Source organism: Schistosoma haematobium, chromosome ZW (genome assembly GCF_000699445.3).
Source record: "Schistosoma haematobium chromosome ZW, whole genome shotgun sequence".
NCBI classification, from domain to species: domain Eukaryota; kingdom Metazoa; phylum Platyhelminthes; class Trematoda; order Strigeidida; family Schistosomatidae; genus Schistosoma; species Schistosoma haematobium.
Window position 1 is genome coordinate 55,128,440 of NC_067195.1, and position 19,452 is coordinate 55,147,891.

General features: G+C 33.0%; 1 protein-coding gene across 1 annotated transcript; it reads right to left on the minus strand.

Moving 5' to 3' along the window:
- Positions 1–1,016: 1,016 nt before the first annotated feature.
- Positions 1,017–10,642, minus strand: MS3_00003927 (uncharacterized protein). The gene is made up of 4 exons (XM_051211802.1): positions 9,682–10,642; positions 6,184–6,259; positions 1,436–2,017; positions 1,017–1,402 (listed from the first exon to the last, which is right to left on the minus strand). Exons 1-2 carry the CDS (start codon positions 10,427–10,429, stop codon positions 6,219–6,221), a joined length of 789 nt encoding a protein of 262 aa, XP_051071903.1. The 5' UTR covers positions 10,430–10,642; the 3' UTR covers positions 1,017–1,402; positions 1,436–2,017; positions 6,184–6,218.
- Between the last annotated feature and the right edge of the window lie 8,810 nt (positions 10,643–19,452).

A 19,452-nucleotide genomic window follows, 5' to 3' on the forward strand; every position in this document is an offset into this window, starting at 1 on the left:
GAGGGCGGTTATCACTTCTTGGTTGCCCACAATGTAGGATAATTCTTCTTAAAAGACTTGGGGAAGGAAACTGGATCAGTAGTAATTGTACCGACCTGAGAGTATGACTACGAAGTAAAAGAGAGAACTACCTGAGGGCTGTCACATGCGTCCTTTCTGTGGATTTCGTGTTATTTAAACTTCGTACGTCAAAAGGCCTTACTGATGGAGATAGACATACATGCGTTAAGATACGGTGCTGCATTTTTAAGGTCGGCCTTTTCTAACCTCTTCCTTCCGTTGTGTGCAGGTGGCATCCCTTCAGATGCTAGTTGTCTAAGGAAAACACCTTACTAACGTCATACCTCAGTACAGTCAGCCGTATGTCTTCGTAATTTGATTATGAATTTTCTGCTTTTAGTTTTACTGTTCTACTGATCCGATTGGCATGTTTTTATTCCAGCTAAAATGGATCTGGCGGGCCATTACGACAGACAAGCATATTGTCAACAGACTTAGAATTAAGGATTACTTATTCAGTAATTTGTTTTCTACAAACTGCCTTCATTTTTTCATGTAATATTTAAACTCATATCAATAATTTCAAACTGATATCAAATCTGTTAAAGTTAGTTGCCAGTTAGTCACAACGTCGAACCTGGTACGTATGTACATTGGTTCAAGTTGCTACACCTCATTAACACGGATATGAAATTGTCAGGCTAAATCTGGTAATAGTAGAGGTAATAATAGTACCAGTGGTAATCGGAAAAATATGCGACCATGGTACTACACTTCGATGATCTCACTCGTTCAGTATTAATTCTTAAGTTGTTTATTCTATTATCATTAATTGATTTCTTCAGTATTATGTATGGTATCGTCAGAAACAGGATCTAAATTAGTTTCTGTGCGATTGATCTAAATATACTGTGAGGTTAAGATTAGTCAATAAAGAATTTTCCATAAAACGATTTATAAGTATGAAAAGGATGGAACAAGAATCCTATCTGTACTTAGATGAATGAGATTCTATTTCTTTTATAATGATATCGGCAACTGAAAATAATCTTTTTAAGACTAATATATATATTTTTATCATATTCATTATACCTTTGGAGAAATACTTTTGATATTTTTGCAGACTCTAATTGTCGTCTGAAAAGTGGCTTCACAATTATTAGGTAATTCTTAATAGTACTATCACTCAACTTTATGGTAGAATTGTCGTGAACGTGAACACAAATGAGGACAACCAAATGTATTTGAATACAAAATTACATAATCTATTAGTAAAATCTGAAAACCATACAGTAAATACTTCATTTGTGAATTGTCAATCAATTGTCTCAGACTTGATTGCTCCTTCGTTTCCACACTACAGAATTAATTCCACAATTGTAATTATCAACTACTTGATAACCTACTCAATTACTATAGTTAGATTATAGTTTACCTATTCAGATGTTTCTACGAATAAAATGCCAATAGCTGAAATGAAACAAAATTAACTACATAATATCGATTGAGTTAACGAACATATAGTTAATTTGATCGATAAAGTTTGATTAGTTCTAGATAACAGCAGACAATTAGTCATTAGTTGACCGGCAATGATTGATTGGTGTAATGTAGTATATATTTTCTATAAACCAGTCTGTAATTGATTAACAAAAAAAGAAGAAACAACCAATTTATAAACATAATTTTAATAATATTATTGGCAATAATAATTATAATAATGGTACATAATAAAATCTGTATTGTTTAACATAACTTAAAATAGAGTTAGAATAAGAAAAAAAAACGATGAATAATTGAGAATAAAGAGGAGGGGAAGGGAGACTTAATTCACAGAGTATATTTAAGGGGAATAAGTGAGGAAATGGGGGATAGAAATAAATAAATCTGCGTTGTGTTAAACAATGTAGTTTTTTGTGTTTTTTTAATTATTTAATGATTGTTCCATTAAATCATTGAAAAAAAAGTTATTATCCAATTTTTCAAATGCATTCTCATTATTCAACGAATTGATCTTCTGAAAGAAAGTTGAAAAAGAAAACGGGAGAAAAATTAATGCATAATAATACTACTATTCATAGTCATTCATTTATTAAAGAAAATAAAAATATAGCATCGCCCAACAAGATAGTTTTATGTATTTTGTTTTAATGGTATAATAGTCAGGTTATTTGGGTAAAGATTCAAGAGACATTAGACAAGTGTTTTGTTTTAGTTCAAGGATTCATCAACAATGTATGAACTACATGACCTCCTCCCCATATGATATATGACAGGATCTTTGATTTTGTGTCAAGCATCATACCACCTATTAGGATCATCACTTCATATCATTATATCATCAATGAAAATTTATAAAAGGTCCAATAAATATGGAAGAACTATAAGAGATAGAATATCTGATTATCCTAGTGAAAAAAAACGAATGATTGATACTATTATGTTTAGGTTGTAAACAAATGATGGGAAACCAAGAAATAAAAGAGATTCACATCATTCTTCTACGTTCATTGTTCTTGTTTTAGTCAATAAGAAAAACTGTATAAAAGTTTAACAACATAATAATTTCTAAGTGATATTCACAACAATAGATTGATCTCAGCTAGGCTAATACCATTGAAAACAATGGAACATTCGATAGCTATTTCACCCTAATATAGGACTTCTTAATAGCGCACACTTATGACTCACCACAAGGAACGAACTCAAGACCATCAGGTCTCAAAACAAACTCTTAAATATTGTTAGATAAATAGGCTAATGATATATATATATATATATATATATATATATATATATATATATATATATATATAAACTAAGTAAATAGATATACATATATTTTCTTGATTTAAATAACTATTAACTTGGATGAAATATAAACTTATAGCAGACAAAGAAACTACTTTTATTGAAAATACTAAGAATGGTTGAATAAATACGGATAAAGGCAAGTTGTATAGAGAATACTTTGTAACCTTGACCGTGACGAAAATAAGACTAACCTACAACCTATATATATATATATATATATATATATATATATATATATGCCGTGATGATTCATCTTAGTTACTTGTATAAAAATTCAATTAATAAACGAACAAAAATTTCAGCATAGCAACTAAAATATTATTATTTAGATTGGTAAAAATAAGAGAATGTTTACTAATAACATGTTTACAAGTTAACAAATATATAACTAGTAGATATTGATTATCGATGTTACTGGTATATATTTATATTGAGTAAATGTGTATAGTTTCCATTACCAATAGTATTATTATCATGTTTATTACTATTAATTAACAACAGTTGTTTAATTGATCATTCATTCTCTACAACTCAGAAAATAAGTTTTTAAATGACATAGATGTGATCTGTAGGAAGAATTGTAGTTACAGGATAGTTTTCATCATGAACTAATCGACATCAGCTGGATATTTTGTTCTGTTCAAGTTTGGAACATCTTTTCATTATTTCACAAATCTATGATATTATATATGATTTTTAATCATCATATTTTCATGTCTAAACGAATAAGATGCCTACTAACTTTGTTAATGAGTATTATTGACTATGGACTGTGAAGTTAACCATAGTATATATATATAAACTTATTCTTATCAACTGACTTATTCAGTGTTCGGAAATCGTTGTATCTAACATGAGTACTACTTAACTGATGTTTCAACTCAGTGTGAGGATAAAGTTCCAATAATACCTGGAAACTAGATATTTACTATGCCTACAATGACTTATTGTTTATTATTAAATCAGAAATCAGTACATATAACTTTTAAAGCTTCAGATTTCTGATATTTTCGTGCAAGGCATTTAGACGAACTTTGTCAACAGTTCCGATTTAATTAAACAAGTCAGATGCAAATGAACATGTTTATGATAGATCAGACTAGTATTGATGATGGTAGGTATCTAATAGGGACGCCACTCGTAATTGGCACCTTATATGAGAATTCCCTAAACAATCTCACCTGAAACCCGACTAATTGCTCGTAAATTCATTGTTTTTAAACTCTAAGTTAGACTGTTTTTTTTCTTCTGATAAACAGAAAACAATCAACAAAGCTAATTCTATTCTGTTTGTATCCTTCATTTATATACTGTAGACAGTATCTGAGTCTAACTTGTAAGACTTAAACAACATACTGAAGACACATACGAAATTAGACCGTTAAGTTTCAATGTGTCGTTTCATTTTTTTTTAATTTTTTCCGTTTCTGAAATGTTTGCCTTAAAAATAATTATATGTATTTCCACTTTATTATTATTGCTACTATATTTCTCGAGTATTCTCAATCAATATAAAGGGTTATTTGAAGAAAAATATGCTTTCTTAGTGTTATGTGTATTGAACACATCCTGTTCTGTTTTTATCCCACATGTCAGTTAAGAACACGTGCAAGCAAATAATATAATATAAACCATATTTGAATACAAAGGGATATTGTGTGTGTGTGTGTGTGTTTGTGCAGAGAAGTTCTATACTTTTAAGAAATCATTTGTCTGTAATCTATGCGAATATGTTTTGATACACAGAAACACATATATGCACAATACAAATAATAAGAGGGAGAATAAACAGTCAATTTAATTAGGAAAACATAAAAACCAGATGGATAAATATGTGAAAAAGAAAATTACCACCATATGGAATGAACATATACAAGAGAAATGAGGAAGGTTAATTCCTATTAAACATAGTCCTTTAATTAATAAGGACTGAAATATACAAAAACAGGCACGATCCTCTATTTCTGCCAATCAACTATTTCAAATTGGCAGGGGGGCAAGTTTAATCACGAATATATACACAAAGGAAATCTAACTATGCATCTGTCTTTATTGTTAAGATGAATGAGTCATAAAAAATATGTTTCTTCTAATAGCTAGTGGTATGGAGGGTATTTGGGGGCAAAATAAAGAAATAACGGATGAAGTGTTTCCAGGTTATGACCTTGATGATAATCTAACTTGTAAAGCAAGCAGAAAATCTCCTGAATGTATCATAACAAAAAGGAAGTATCCATTTTACAAACATTCAAGCTGACTTCAAGTATATAACTAATTCTATGAAAATTTATTTCTTCACAATAATCATGTATTTTTTGTGAGAAATAGTGACTAGTGCATTTCAATTGCATCACGCTGGATGATTATTGTTAGACTGTATCATAAAATAGGCCGAATTTAGAAATACGGGCTGTTTAATTTTAAATCGTACTGGCGTATAAAGTAATTGAGTTTACAATGAAATGAGGAAGTTCTGCATTGTTGTTCCATACTCTATATAAACGTTAATATGTATTAGCAAAGTTATCTATCCTGTTGTTTACAAATGGTATCAGAATGCGGAGACCTATCAGAGGATGATTAGAATGCACTAAGTGGCTGAACCATAGGAATGTGTAATGTAACCACTACCAAGGGCTTTTGGATTTCCTCGGTAGTTTGTTTGTAAGATTCCGGATCTTGGATAAAGGTGCATTCAGAATATTACACACGATGTATGTGAGACTGAATTTGGGATATAAGACTCAAGAAGCAAGTGGATATGTTTGATCGAGTTCATGGGTTAGGGGCTACAACAGAGAGGTCTTTTGACCTATAAAATGAAAATGGACACCTTAGCCTATTTCCATAGTCTAAGAGTTGGTCTAATTTAGGGTTTAATGTATGGTTAAAGATAACTGTGATATTAATTTGTCCTATCTACTTCTTCCATCTCAGACTGATAATCAAAGAGATTTTTTGAAATTTCAAGAACCAAGATTAAATCGTTCAAGTTTTCAGTTTTGCTTATTGTGTTGGATATGCATTACTGGAACTACAACTCAATAAATGATGCCAACATTTTCTGTCAGAATTTCCTGAACGACATCGGATAATTACCATTGGTTTCTTGACCATCGATTCTTACCACTGAAGAATATAAACTGAATTCAGTGCCAGGTAGTAGGTACACAGAATATCAAACTAAAATGAAATAAGTGTCAAGTACTGGTTGGGTTTTTCAACCCTTTTAAAAAAATAAACAGTTTGGAGTTCAAAAATGACCTGTCAAGTGTACAATTTCATCATGAAACTAACAATTAATAATAGGTTTATACTTGAACATGTACTTAACATTTAAAGGAAAGAGTAAAATAAAATAAAATTTACCTTTATTGTTTTTGTTTCTTTCTGAAAACTATGAATTACTTCATAGATTGTCGTCGTCGCTTAACAGCAAAATAATCTGTAAAATAAGCGTGGAAAAAAGAAAATATTATTCCTATATCATTATCAAGTCATTAAAGAAGAAACTATTCGATCATTATCAAATGTTTAAAACAATATCGGGTTCCTTAGCAGTGCTCATCTGCATCCCCACTAATCTGATATTATGAATAAATAATTGTCCGCTGCTCATCGATTTTCAGTAGCATCTGAACTGAGATCGACCTGTGATGAATATGACCAACAAGCTGAATTAAAATATTAACTACAATGTGTGTAATGTCATTCGGTATTTTCTTCTTTCTTATTTGTATCCTATTTAACTGTAGTTGTACAAAATCTAAGCTTTATTTATCTTCTTAAATTAAACTGTTTGTTAAATTGACTACTATTAATAACATGATGTCAGAAGGTTAACTCTTAAATTTTATACGAGAATTTATTTTGAACATAACTGTTGGAAAAATTGTTAATATTCAATCCATATGAAAAATAAACAAAGAGTACATTATTGAAGCGTTCAGTTTCGTTGTTTAGATGTTATATAAGACAAGACTATAGGTATAAGTAAGCCAAAAAAAGTAGTCTATACAATTCAATATTTTGAGAAGGGGTTTTTGTGGAGATTTTAGAAATTTCACTAGTTGAAATCACGAGTCAATTGAAGCTAGACCATCATGGGAAACCTGGAAGCATTGGACGGCCGTTTCGTCCTAGTATGTTGAAGTTAGACATTAACACTGTTGGATGCCAACTCAGTGGTCTAATGGTTAAGCGCTCGTGCACGAGACTGATAGGTCCTCGGTTCGAGTCTCGCGGGGGGGGTTCGTGGATGCGCCCTGCTGAGAAGTCCCAGACTAAGACGAAACGGTCATCCAGTGCTTTCAATTTTTCCATGATGGTCTAGCTTCAATTGACTCATGATTTCAACTAATGAAATTTAATATTTGTCCAGAGTTCAAGGTATACATAATGAAAATAATACAGTATTTTCTGTCTGATTGTGAATTTTTACTACTAGACTATTTCAAGCTTTTTTTCTAAAACTAAAACATATTTCAATCAGTTGGTCAATTACAACATAGAACCTGGTACGTATGTTGATTGATTTAAATTTCCATAATCACATTAACACATATATATGAAATTGTCAGACTGAATCCTATAATACTAGAAATAGTAACAGTATAAGGGGTAAGGGACAAGATTAAGTAACAAAGATATGATTCCACACGAAATGAATACACGAAAAAAAGTTATGAGATATTTAGAATCTCAGAATTTGAGGAAAAACAAAGACTGAATACACCTGAGCCATGTCATTTAGATTCTCTAACTATATTTACACTAAACTGTTATGATTTCCTGTAATTGTATGAATTTATTTCTATTCTCTTAGTTCTATTGTTCCTTACGTTTTGTTTAAAATTATCAAATGATCCCGGGATTTGATCTTTTTTTGAAGTTAAAGTAAATAATAAATATATCGCATTATTAAATTTACAAAGACAGATTGAATTAAAGGTCTTCAGTCTTTCTGGTAATCTAAACTATTACACATTGGATTATTATTAAATAATATGAATCAATTAAATTTTACCAATATTAGTTAAAAGAACTTGGTAAAACAAGGCGAATTCATTTAATAATTTTTAACTGATAACATCATTTTGTGAATAGTTAATACCGATCTATCTGTTTTGTTTACATGTCATTTTAAACTCAACTAATGTAAATTTCAGATGGGTTTTGTGGATATTATAGTAATTTCAATGGTTAATATCACGAGTCAGTTGAAGCTAGACCATCATGTAAAACCTGGAAGCACTGAACGGTCGTTTCATCCTATTGTGGGACTCTTCAGCAATGTTTGGTTATACATTTTTTTTGTTATTCTGAAAATATCAATAAACTATTATATGAATTACAGACAAATTTAAGGGATATTTATAAGTGCTAAGAATTGTGGTAGCTTTCGAATGTCGCTTACATTATTCTATTTGACTAATGTATTTTGAATAAGTAGCATTTTATGGTATTCACAGTCATTATATCATAATATACACTGATATTATTAATCTTCTTGTTAAGTAACTGTACAAAATTATCATTATTAAATCGTATCCAATTACCATTCTAGTAAATAATTCATAACAATTATAACGTCTACCTTGAATAAAACTATTAAATATAATTTAAAAATAATTGTGAGTAAGGGGTTGTAAAAACTGTTGGATTTCATTGAGATCATGAATCAATCTAAGTTAAACCATCATTGGAAACCTGAAAGCACTGAACGGCCGTTTCATTTTAATGTGGATTTCGTGTGCGAGACAGACATTTCTGGATTCAATTTCTGCATGCGGATTCGTGGATGAACACTGTGGAGGAGTTTCGTACTAGGATAAAATCCTCATCCAGTACGACCAAGTTTTCAATATTGCTCATGATTTCAATAAGAAAAATGATTTTAAGTGATACAATCATAATCAAAAGTAATTGGATAATTGTATTTTTTAAGGAAAATTAAATACCAATCATTAGCGAAATCGAGTGAATTCTACAATTAATTTAAATATTTAGTTCAGAATTGTGAATTTTTAAGTTTATCACTAATAGAGATAAAAATTGGATAACAATAGAAATAAGTTCATCATTAGGAAGAGTTAAGTAGTGAAAAATTTAAATCCAATCCCAACTATCTAATACAAGTTTATATCACAATTGATTGATCACTGGGTGGTGATCAATGTCATGCGTGTCAAGGCCCAGGGTTTCGTGTCGACTACCTCCAACCACCGTCTAATCACAAGTTTATATACAAGTCTATGAATCATAGTAAATGTATCATTCGTAGCAAATGATGGTACAACAGTGAATCAATTTCAGTTTTAATGTGTAATCAAATTAAGTTTGTGAAAACAAGTGCATAAACCAGTGAGTATTACTGTCATACTTAGAACTTGGAAATCATGCATTATTTTTTACTTAGTAATTATTCACACTGTCGACCATCTTTATTCAATACAGAGTTAGTTTTCATTTATTATCAAACTCTACTGAAACAACTGTTCAACACTCTTGAATTTCAAGGTTTTTCTAGTTGATGTTTGAGATATTTTCACAGTAAGTTTCCACATAGTGGATTGAAATAAAGACATATGAATAATACAGAACTATAAATTAGTTTTAATGATCTTATAATTCCGTGTTCATAAACTAAAATTTTTTACAACAATTTACTAAATATACAGGAACACTAGTGTTAATATCAGCTATTTTTTAAAAATAAATTTTACTAGTTAGCCAATTAGAAAAAGAAAGGTAGGAGGAAAGTGACTAGACCAACAAAGCACATTGATTTCCGATATTATTTTAAGGTGATTAACCGAAAAAAAATTAGATAAGTATAATACAATTCTAGAAGAATTATTGAATTACCTGTTACTTTAGGCCCAGATTTCTTTAAACTTAATCGATCAGGTTTTATCAGTTTAACTGAATGTTGAGAACAGGGATTCGAACTTGATGGTAACATTGTATTGTTACTATTATTATCTGAACGGATAATAATTGGATTCACAGGTAATGTTGTCGTTGTTATTTCTGATAACTTTTCAGTAACTTGTGATATGTTGCCGAATTTGTATGGTGTTGATGATGATGTTGGCGATGGTTGATTCAGAGTTATTGAGATAGTTGACTCTGTCGTTGAAGGAAAGTTCATTTCAGATTTTTGATTATCATTTAGTAAAGTATCAGTATTAGATAGGTTATATAATGAATTAAACGAATAAGTGAAATTTCTGAGTTCACTATTTGTAGACTTTTTATAGAGTTCCATGCGTGTTTTTTGCGCTACTGACACTGGAAGACGTCGAAATGCTTTTAATTTACGCGGAGATTTTATATAGAAACTTGGAGGTGATTGGACAGGTTCTAAAATGAATTCATTTGTAGAATTTTTCCGTAAATTTTCACTATGTAATTGATGTACAGAAAGTGGTTTCCGAATTTTGTTCTCTAATACAATATTGGGTGGTTGAAAGTTCCATTTATTTTGGAAACGGTCTAAATCTTTACGTATAATTGTCTCCAAAGTTTGCTGAATACGCATACATGATACAGGTTCACCAAACAACCTTCGACATAATTGAACCGGTGCAGTGATACTAGCAGTAGCTGACATTCCCAAAGAGGAAAGGTAACAACTGATCGTTACAAGCCAGGTTAAGGAATATATTATGAAATACAGATAGATGATTGGTCAATAACTACTGTAAAATGATTGGCTAGGGGGACATTTTAGTATATACTACTGTAATTAATTAAGTAGCTAAAACATAAATCAGAAAAACATGGATATTTACAGGAACGCTTAGGCAGATTCACACTGTAATCGTTGATTTATACTTAAGAAATCTGAAAATTTCTTATAATGTAAAGAGTATATTGACGATGTGTTTGATTTTAAATGAGTACTGGAGAAATTTCGACTCGTGTGAACAACCTTTTGAGAATCAGAAGGATCATTTATACACAATATTTATGTGTATTTAGGTAGAATTTTAGACCTTAGGAAATTATGGATAGTTTAGCTTCTAGCATACCAAATTCTTAAAAATGTATTTTGCCATGAAACGAATTATTGACGCTTCTGTTGCGTTTAGTTTTCCAGTTTGTCATTTTTGAAACCAGATTTTCTAACTATGTAGATCATTTTGACGGTTACTTCTGGTACGGCTATGCGATCAACACAATGTGCATCTAACACTACCTGTTCTTGTGAACTAAGTTATATAGGCATAATTTTTCCCAAAGCACTTCCGAACACTAAAATTTTGTAGAATATGAAACAATCAATAGTTTTATTTTTATACACTTAGTCAACTCTAATCAATTGTTTGATGAATATCTATAAATTTGTATCCGTACAGCTCTATATGCCAAAGTAACAACTTATCTCACACATGAAGTGAAGAGACATAATTATAAATATTTGCTTCTTCGTATCAATGAAGTTTATGTATAGTGATGCATTTCATTCAGTTGATTGTTCCAAAATGATTCGTAGTGTCGCGATTTGATCTGTACACGATCGATCCCTACGGAATCCAGCCTGTTGGTCTCGAAGTTGGGCATCTACGGAGTCTTTCAATCTGTTTAACAATACCCTGTTGAAGACTTTTCCCGGCGTTGAGAGAAGAGTGATGCCCCTGTAGTTATCACAATTGCTGAGATCTCCTTTCTTCGGTATTTTGATCAGAAGTCCTTCTTTCCCGTCTGTTGGTACTTGTTCTTCATCCCAAATCTTGCTGAAGAGAATGTGGAGTATCTTTGCAATTACTGCTACACCTGCTTTCAGTGCCTCTGCTGAAATGTTGTCTGGTCCTGCTGCTTTGCCACTCTTGATTCGTCTGATGGCTATGCTGATCTCTTCAACTGTTGGTAGGCCAACATCGATTGGGAGGTTCGTGGGTGCTGCTTCGATGTTGGGTGGGTTCAATGGGGTTGGTCGATTCAAGAGTTTCTTTAAGTGCTCTACCCACATGTTTCGCTGTTCTTCAATGTTGATGATTACTTTGCCTTCCTTGCTTTTCAGTAGTCGTTCTGGTTTACGATAATTTCCACCGAGTTTCTTTGTTGTGTCATGCAATTGTCTTATGTTTCCTTCTCTTACAGCCTTTTCCACCGTCATTGCTAGATCTTCCCCTTCCATTTGTTCTCCATAGTAGTTCCTCCTCCATTGAGTAGATAATGAAAGACCTGGAACTCATTGCTGAGGCCTATTTTGAATTTGTTGAGTTTGTCAGTATCCCGGAGAAAAGCCGTATTAAACTCTTGTGATGTCCACCCCGTTGTCCAGTGCTTCATATTGGCGACCAGCAAGTGATGATCAGATACTATATCAACCCCCCTCTTGGTTCTCACATCCTCCATCATCCTCCTGAACTTTTTGTTGGTGCAGATATGATCAATTTGGTTCTATGTAGTGTGATCCGGTGAAGTCCATGTGGTTTTGTGTATGTGTTTATGTGGAAATATAGTGCCGCCTATGACCAGTTTATTGAAGGCAGATAGGTTTGCGAATCTCACACCATTCTCGTCTCTTTCTCCCAGTTCGTGTCCTCTCATGATGTCTTCATATCCGGTGTTGTCCATTCAAACCTCCCATCAGAATGGTCAGGTCCTTGGTTAGGCATTTCTCAGCGATTGACTGCAGCTTATCGTAGAATTGATCTTTAACGTCTTCATCGTAGTCGTTGGCAGGCGCGCAGCATTGGATGACGTCCGTTGTAATGCCCTTTTTCTTTGTTTTGAAGGAGGCTTTGATGATCCTGGGTCTATGAGATTACTATCCTATGAGTGATTTTTCTGTTTGTTTGGAAAGCATCAGTCCAAATTCTTGTGTATGTGGAGCATTTTCTTCTTCATGGTCGAAGTATAGCAGCAGCTCGGCTGGAGCTAGTCTTTTTTGTCCAACGTGCGTCCAATGTGTTTCACTGATTCCAAGCACCTTCAGGTTGTATCTTTTCATTTCTACAGTAATTTGGATGACTCTCCCGGTCTCCCTCATTGTTCGAGCATCAGCCTCGTGACTTCCGAAGGGACTTGGCTTTCACCATGAGGCGTCTTAACTCTTCTAAATGAAGACCTCCTAACTCCCAGGGCAGGGTTTAAATTATTTTTTCTGGTTAGCGTTTTTTTAGCGAATTGGTTTTCTACGGGATGGAGTCACTAACCCCATGCACATCCCTCCTCTTTTATCCGAGCTTGGGACCGGCAGTAGCCCCAGAGGGGCTCCAGGCGGAGTTTGTTACAAAAGACAGGAGAATGAAAAAGTGATATGGAAATATTCTTAAGAGCCAAATGAGATTTTTGTTTAGAAACCAATATGTCTGAACAATCTGATTGTATGTGGGCCACAAAGTCGAAATCAGTATATTTCTCGTAAGCTAGGAAATTTAGATCATTTCTGGGCGGTTCTCCATTGACAAAATTGTTATTTTTTATTGAAAATCAGGGCACATGATTTAATTTCATAGATACTCGAGAGCTGGCATTTATTAAACAATATATGAAACGTGAAGACTATAGATATGTGATAAGTGAAAATGTTAAAGTCATTTTTTAATAAATGACAGGAGACAGTTAGACTTTTATTGTTGACATAAATTAAGAGATTGTATGTTGTTTGGAGTTCTTCACCTAAGATACATTAATAGAAATATTCTGTTACGGAGACACTTGTTTATTTATCGAAATCTGTTTCATTGGCCATCTGCAGTGAAAATTTAACAACCACATCGGAATATCACAGAGATAGTAATAGAGGGGCGTAGATCATACGAATTTCAGAACATTTGACAACCAGAGGTTTTCTTCAATACACGAAACAATTAAAGACTTTTAATAGTCGTTACTAATACTATCTGGCCGGTACTTTTGTTTGTGGCACGAAATCAGAGTAATAAAATGCAATTATCTCTATGATACAACCTTAACACCAGTTAAAAGAAATCCATTTGGTATTGTTTGCTTGAATTTTCCCATTGATGGTTAGGACTTCAACTGACCAGTTTTTTATTGGTATATGTGCATCCTGTGAGGATTGTCTCGATATTGCTTTAAGTCATAAGCATTATAAGCAAAGATAGATGATGGCTAGCAGTGGAATCCAGGACACGCGTTTCGTCCTATTTAGGACTCGTCAACTGGATGTACCTCCATCCCAGAGTTGATGTTCACTTGGAGACTCGAACCCAGAACAGTTCGCTTCAAATAGTGCTAGCCACCATCCATATTTGCTTATAATGCTTTTGACTACAAACCAAGGAGCCCTAGACAGTTACTTCCTAAACATTCGAGATTTCTCAACAATACTTATTTACAAATGTTATAACGCTTATAGTGACCCCTAAAGATTTTTTATTCCTATATCTTATACGCAGTCATAAACCCTGAATTAGGACAAAACAGTTGTCTAGTTTTTACTGGCTCAGCTTCAGATCTCAAATTATGATAAAACTCAAAATATTAATAATTGGTAATCATATGTATTTTGAAAACTAAATTATAGAATATGTATGCATTAACGGTTACATCCAATGGTGGAACTGAAACAGTATGTATACAGTAAGAAATATATTTGAAGGTAATTTCTATGTTAGCAACTTTATAACAGACCCATCAAAACTTGGTGTTTCGGAACTTGAAATTATCTCGAAATTATTATTCACTGCAATGAATTATCGACATGATAAAGAACATAATAAGCAGTCGGTGACATAGATCACTGTACATAATTTGAAAATGGATTTGATCACATAAAATAGTTGATATGTGAGCGAGAATGATTAGAATTGGTTGTCTGCTTAGTCATACATGTAGACAGTCTGACAGGTGTCAGATAAGTTATATATTCCCCTTTCCTTATAATTATTATCATTGATTGTTCATTGTTGTTGGATTGTGCCGGGTTTTGGTGTGGAAGTATGTTTACGTTCTAGTGAGGCTAATCACGTGTTCTTGATCTGAGTTGTGTTGACGTCCTGTAGAATAGACACTGGAAGGGGATCTAGTGTAGATATTCGTCTAAGGTAAATTAAAGTCCCATACGTGTAAAAACAACCGTTATAACAATAGTATCCATTAAAAATTGTGGTAAATAATTATTTCAGTTATGATTATGCCATAATACAGTGTAGTGCTGCTAACCTTGAATTGAAAATTATTCATTTCTTATTGTCATATCTAGTTAAACTGTTAGTGTTTGATTGCCTTATAAATAATTCGTATAACTCCAGGATCTGAACTCAGTACCGTTTACTTCAAGCTCGAACCCACTGCTATCCACCACCCATTTTTGTTTATAGTGTTTGTGACCAAAGGCAGTATCGAGACGATCCACACAGAATGCACATATGTCAATAAGAGACTGATCAATTGCAGTCCTAAACTTCAATGGAAAGATACAAACAGAAAATACCAAATGAATTTAGGATTCACCCTACTGCACAAGCGAGTGGCTATCAGGACTCGGTTGCTAAGTGGATAGTGCGATGGAGTTCGAAGTAAGCGTTACTGGGTTGGAGTCTCGAATACAGGTACACTAGCTGGTAAGTCATAATTCCCATAGATATAAGTCAATTTGTATCATTTCTATTAATAATGAAAAATCTCGAAGGTAGTCACATGAATGTACTAGATACATCGTGAAAATCTAGATTGTTTTTCTCTCTTTCATCAGATCAAATTTCTGATATACAGCCTATCTATCATTGGAAAAATAATAAGTTCATTATCTTAATCAAAACAGCAGTAACAACATAGAACTATGAACCAGATTTGTATACAGTGAGAAAGAGTATGGGATATGAAATTTAATTAGATTCAGATGTTCTTTTACAGTTCGAATTATTATTGGTAGATGTATATTTATAAGGAGATAGGTGTCTTTAGTATATAGATGTATAAATTATGAGGTTTCAGTAGGTAAAATAAACAATATCTACCAACTCCTTTCAGAAAAAAAATTGGACAGTTCAATGCCCATAAGGTTCGAATGTGTTTTTGTGGTGAGAAAAAGCAAAATTAAGTAGAATTGAATTTAAATTGAATAGAACTTCCACCCCTCATATATGATCCATTCAGTGTAGAGTTTATTGATGAAGAGAAGAAAAGGAACAAAACAATGCACTTATTACTTTACACTGACTGATCACTAAGCAGTAATCAATATCATGACCATTTATTTCTTTGTTGATCGAATTCCAACGAACAAGGTGAATTATGAGAAATATTATTAGTGGCTCAATGTCTTATAAACTATTTTTTGATAGTGCAAATATTTGGAGGCAATTGGAAGATAGTTTTGGGTCAATGTGCCATGAGTTCCAATCCCATAAGGAGTATTAGTTTCCACAAAGTTATAGCTTTTTGTTCTTGATAGTACGCAAAACTCCTGGTACAGTTAAGCGTCCAAAAGTCACACGAACAATTTGATAATGGTGTAAAAGTCACATGATCTATAAATAAATGGACAGTTGAGTTGGAAAATATTGCCTAAGAAAGACTACTGTTACGAAGATCTTAATGCATAACTAATTCAGGATCATTCCTGGCTTCTACTCTGAGTAATATCTGATGTCTCCAATTATTGAGCTGTACAATCTCCATGACTGGGAGTCTTGATGAAGCGACAGATGGCAGCTCTTCACAGCTATCTTTCACAGTATAGCGTCATGCCATAAGTTAGACACTTCTCCGTTGTTTGCACTGTCTACAAATAATGTCACTTGGTGTTATAATTCTCTCTTATTACGACGCAGTTATTCCTGTTGCTTAGTATTCTCGGACACTAATTCACTCGACAAGTCCCCAAATCAGAACACGGTTGAATAGGAAAAAGCACATACCAAATAACAAGGTTATATGAAAGTAAGAAGCACAATAGGAAAAACGTTAGTATATTTATAGTTTTTACATGAGATTTCTAGAGTGTTCTCCAAGTAATGACTAGCGCTGATTGCGTAAGAATTGCCCGATCAACATGCATCAACGCAATCATGCACCGAGCACGCTTTAATCCAATCTATGTCCCGCTAGCATTTGGTAAGCGCCCAGTTAACATATGTAATACATGTTCAAGACCTTAAAGTCGACGTTTTGAGATTGAACCAATAACACTTCATCTGAACACATACTTTTGTAATTCATCATAGCATTATCACTCGAGATTAGCAATCTTTCATAAAAAAACAATGATCAAACAAGAAATAAAGATGTTTTCCTGATGATTATCAACTAGTATGAAGCCTAAGTTCTGGAATTCTTTCCAATTGACTTCAATCACCTAATATCTGTTTCTTTCGTAATCAATAAGATGAATGCATCCCACTAGTCAGTCATCAGTCATTTAAAAACATATTGTAGAGTATGCTGTAAAAAGTTATGGATTCTATGCTACTGAATCGAGTATAGTGGATATTGTTTACTAGTGAGTTCGTGAATTTAAAGTATGTATTCAACGTGGTACATTGTAAACTAAGATCACATTTAAATTGTGGATACATAGTCTTTGCCTCAATGTCAATTTATTTGACTTAAACGCAAGTAAACAGCTTTAGCAATAATTATATCTTCTTATAAGTCAACCAGACATAAGCAACGTAGAACCTGCCATATATATGTATTGATCCAAGTTGTCAGTCAGTCAGTAACAATGTAGAAATTCGTACGTACGTACATCAGTTCGAGTTGCCATACCACATTAGCACAGAGATGCAGTTATAGATTCGAATCCTGTAGTGGTAGAGGTAGTAAGAGTATAAGCAGTCATCGAAAACATTAGGGTTTGAAGATGTTATTCAAGGAGTATAATACAGTGAAATAAATTTGGAAAGAGAAAAAAAAGAGATAAGGAGAATTCAGGAGATTAGAATTTAGGAGGATCCAAGTTGATACAATATAAGTACAGATATCTTAAATTAATACCTTTGTAGTTCAATTCAAATTACTTTATTATTATTCTTTTCTTTTACACCAGCTTGCTTTGACATATGATAAGACTGGCTGGAAGAGTTACATGGAAAAGCGTGTTTAACATGTAAAACATATCAACAACAAGTAGTTGGTTAACATAGAGTTGTTCTATTAATTTATTCGACACAGGATTTGGACATTGAAAGCTACAAGATATAGTCTGAAGCATAGTTCTCAAAGACTAAAAATAACCATCTCAAACAGTTCATAATAAATGCAAATAAAGGTCTATTGATAGAAACAACACAGAATTTAGGGGACTAAGAAAAGTTTTTAAAGCGATTCTGAAGGTTCGTGGGCGATTAACGTTTATCGACTACATATATAAATACAATGTTCTATCAAATAACATGACAAAAAGAGATTAGCGTTGCTGGTGTCGTTATTTTATGAAGATGACTAGAGTCTAACTTAATACCGGTTACATACAGCTTATCTGTAGTGTTGGTTCAGTAAATCAACCCACAAGAAGACAGTATTTTGATTTCAGTGCAACCCATTTTAAACTGTTCCCGTCTATAAAATAAGAAATTTAAGTGAGGATACTGCTTATTTATGATATTTTAATGGAGTCAACACTGAGATTTTAACCGCGATCCTACAGTTTACTATTTTTGGTAAAATTATTTTCAAGCGGTCTGTCCATTAAGCAAAGGTTTTAATAAACCAGTATTCTACTTATAAGATAGATTTTCACAGTAGACAAACAAGATTACCACGTTCAAATAGTTGAAAACACTACACTAAGTCGGTCATCATCAACGTATAACCTAGAACAAATGTCCACCGGCTTAAGTTTTCACATCATATCAATATAGAGATGAAATTAACAGGATGAACATCAAAAGGATCAAGATAACATTAAGTAGGTTAAACATAGGAAATATGCTTTGGAAATTCGGAATGAATTCACAGAATAGTATATAAAGATCAACACTTAAGGAAAGATATCGAATAGATGGATTTGAACTACCATAACCGATTCTAAGCTATCACGTAAGGTTCCTAACCATTGTTCACAGTTATTCTGCACACACCAATCAGACAATTTTGATCTGTTAGAGCGGCTCAGACCGGTACTTGATGACTTTGTGGACTAATGGTATTCCTTAGTTTGGTCACCCCTGGCTTTTCCATAACCTCAGTCAGTTAGTCAGCTACAACATAGGACCAGGCACATATATGCACCGGTCCAAATTGCCATACCTCATTAACACAACAAGATGGACACCGAATTCATAAAAGTAGTTAATTCAGAGGTGGTAATATATAAAAGAAAGATTGCATATAAGGATATAGTACAGGAAGAAAGAATTAGTTCATAGAAAGAAATAAATGAAGCGATTTTAATCTCTTAGTTTAAGGGAAGACAAGGAGTGTATACACCGACGCCATTGTGATCGATTCTGAGCCATGTCACCCACAGTCTCCAACCACTGGTTACAATAGTCACGCGGACCCCAACCAAGTAGTCTGTTTCTACCAACATGGCTCAGACTAGAAGTTAGTGACTTCAAGGACTGGTGCCACGTTTTGGTTTGGCAGCCCCTAACTTTCTTCCAACCATCTCCAACACCGGTTAGCATTGCACGTCGTGGTAATCAGTGTTCAGGCATACGTAACACGTGACCCAACCATCTCAGTCGATGAAGATTGACAAACTCATCA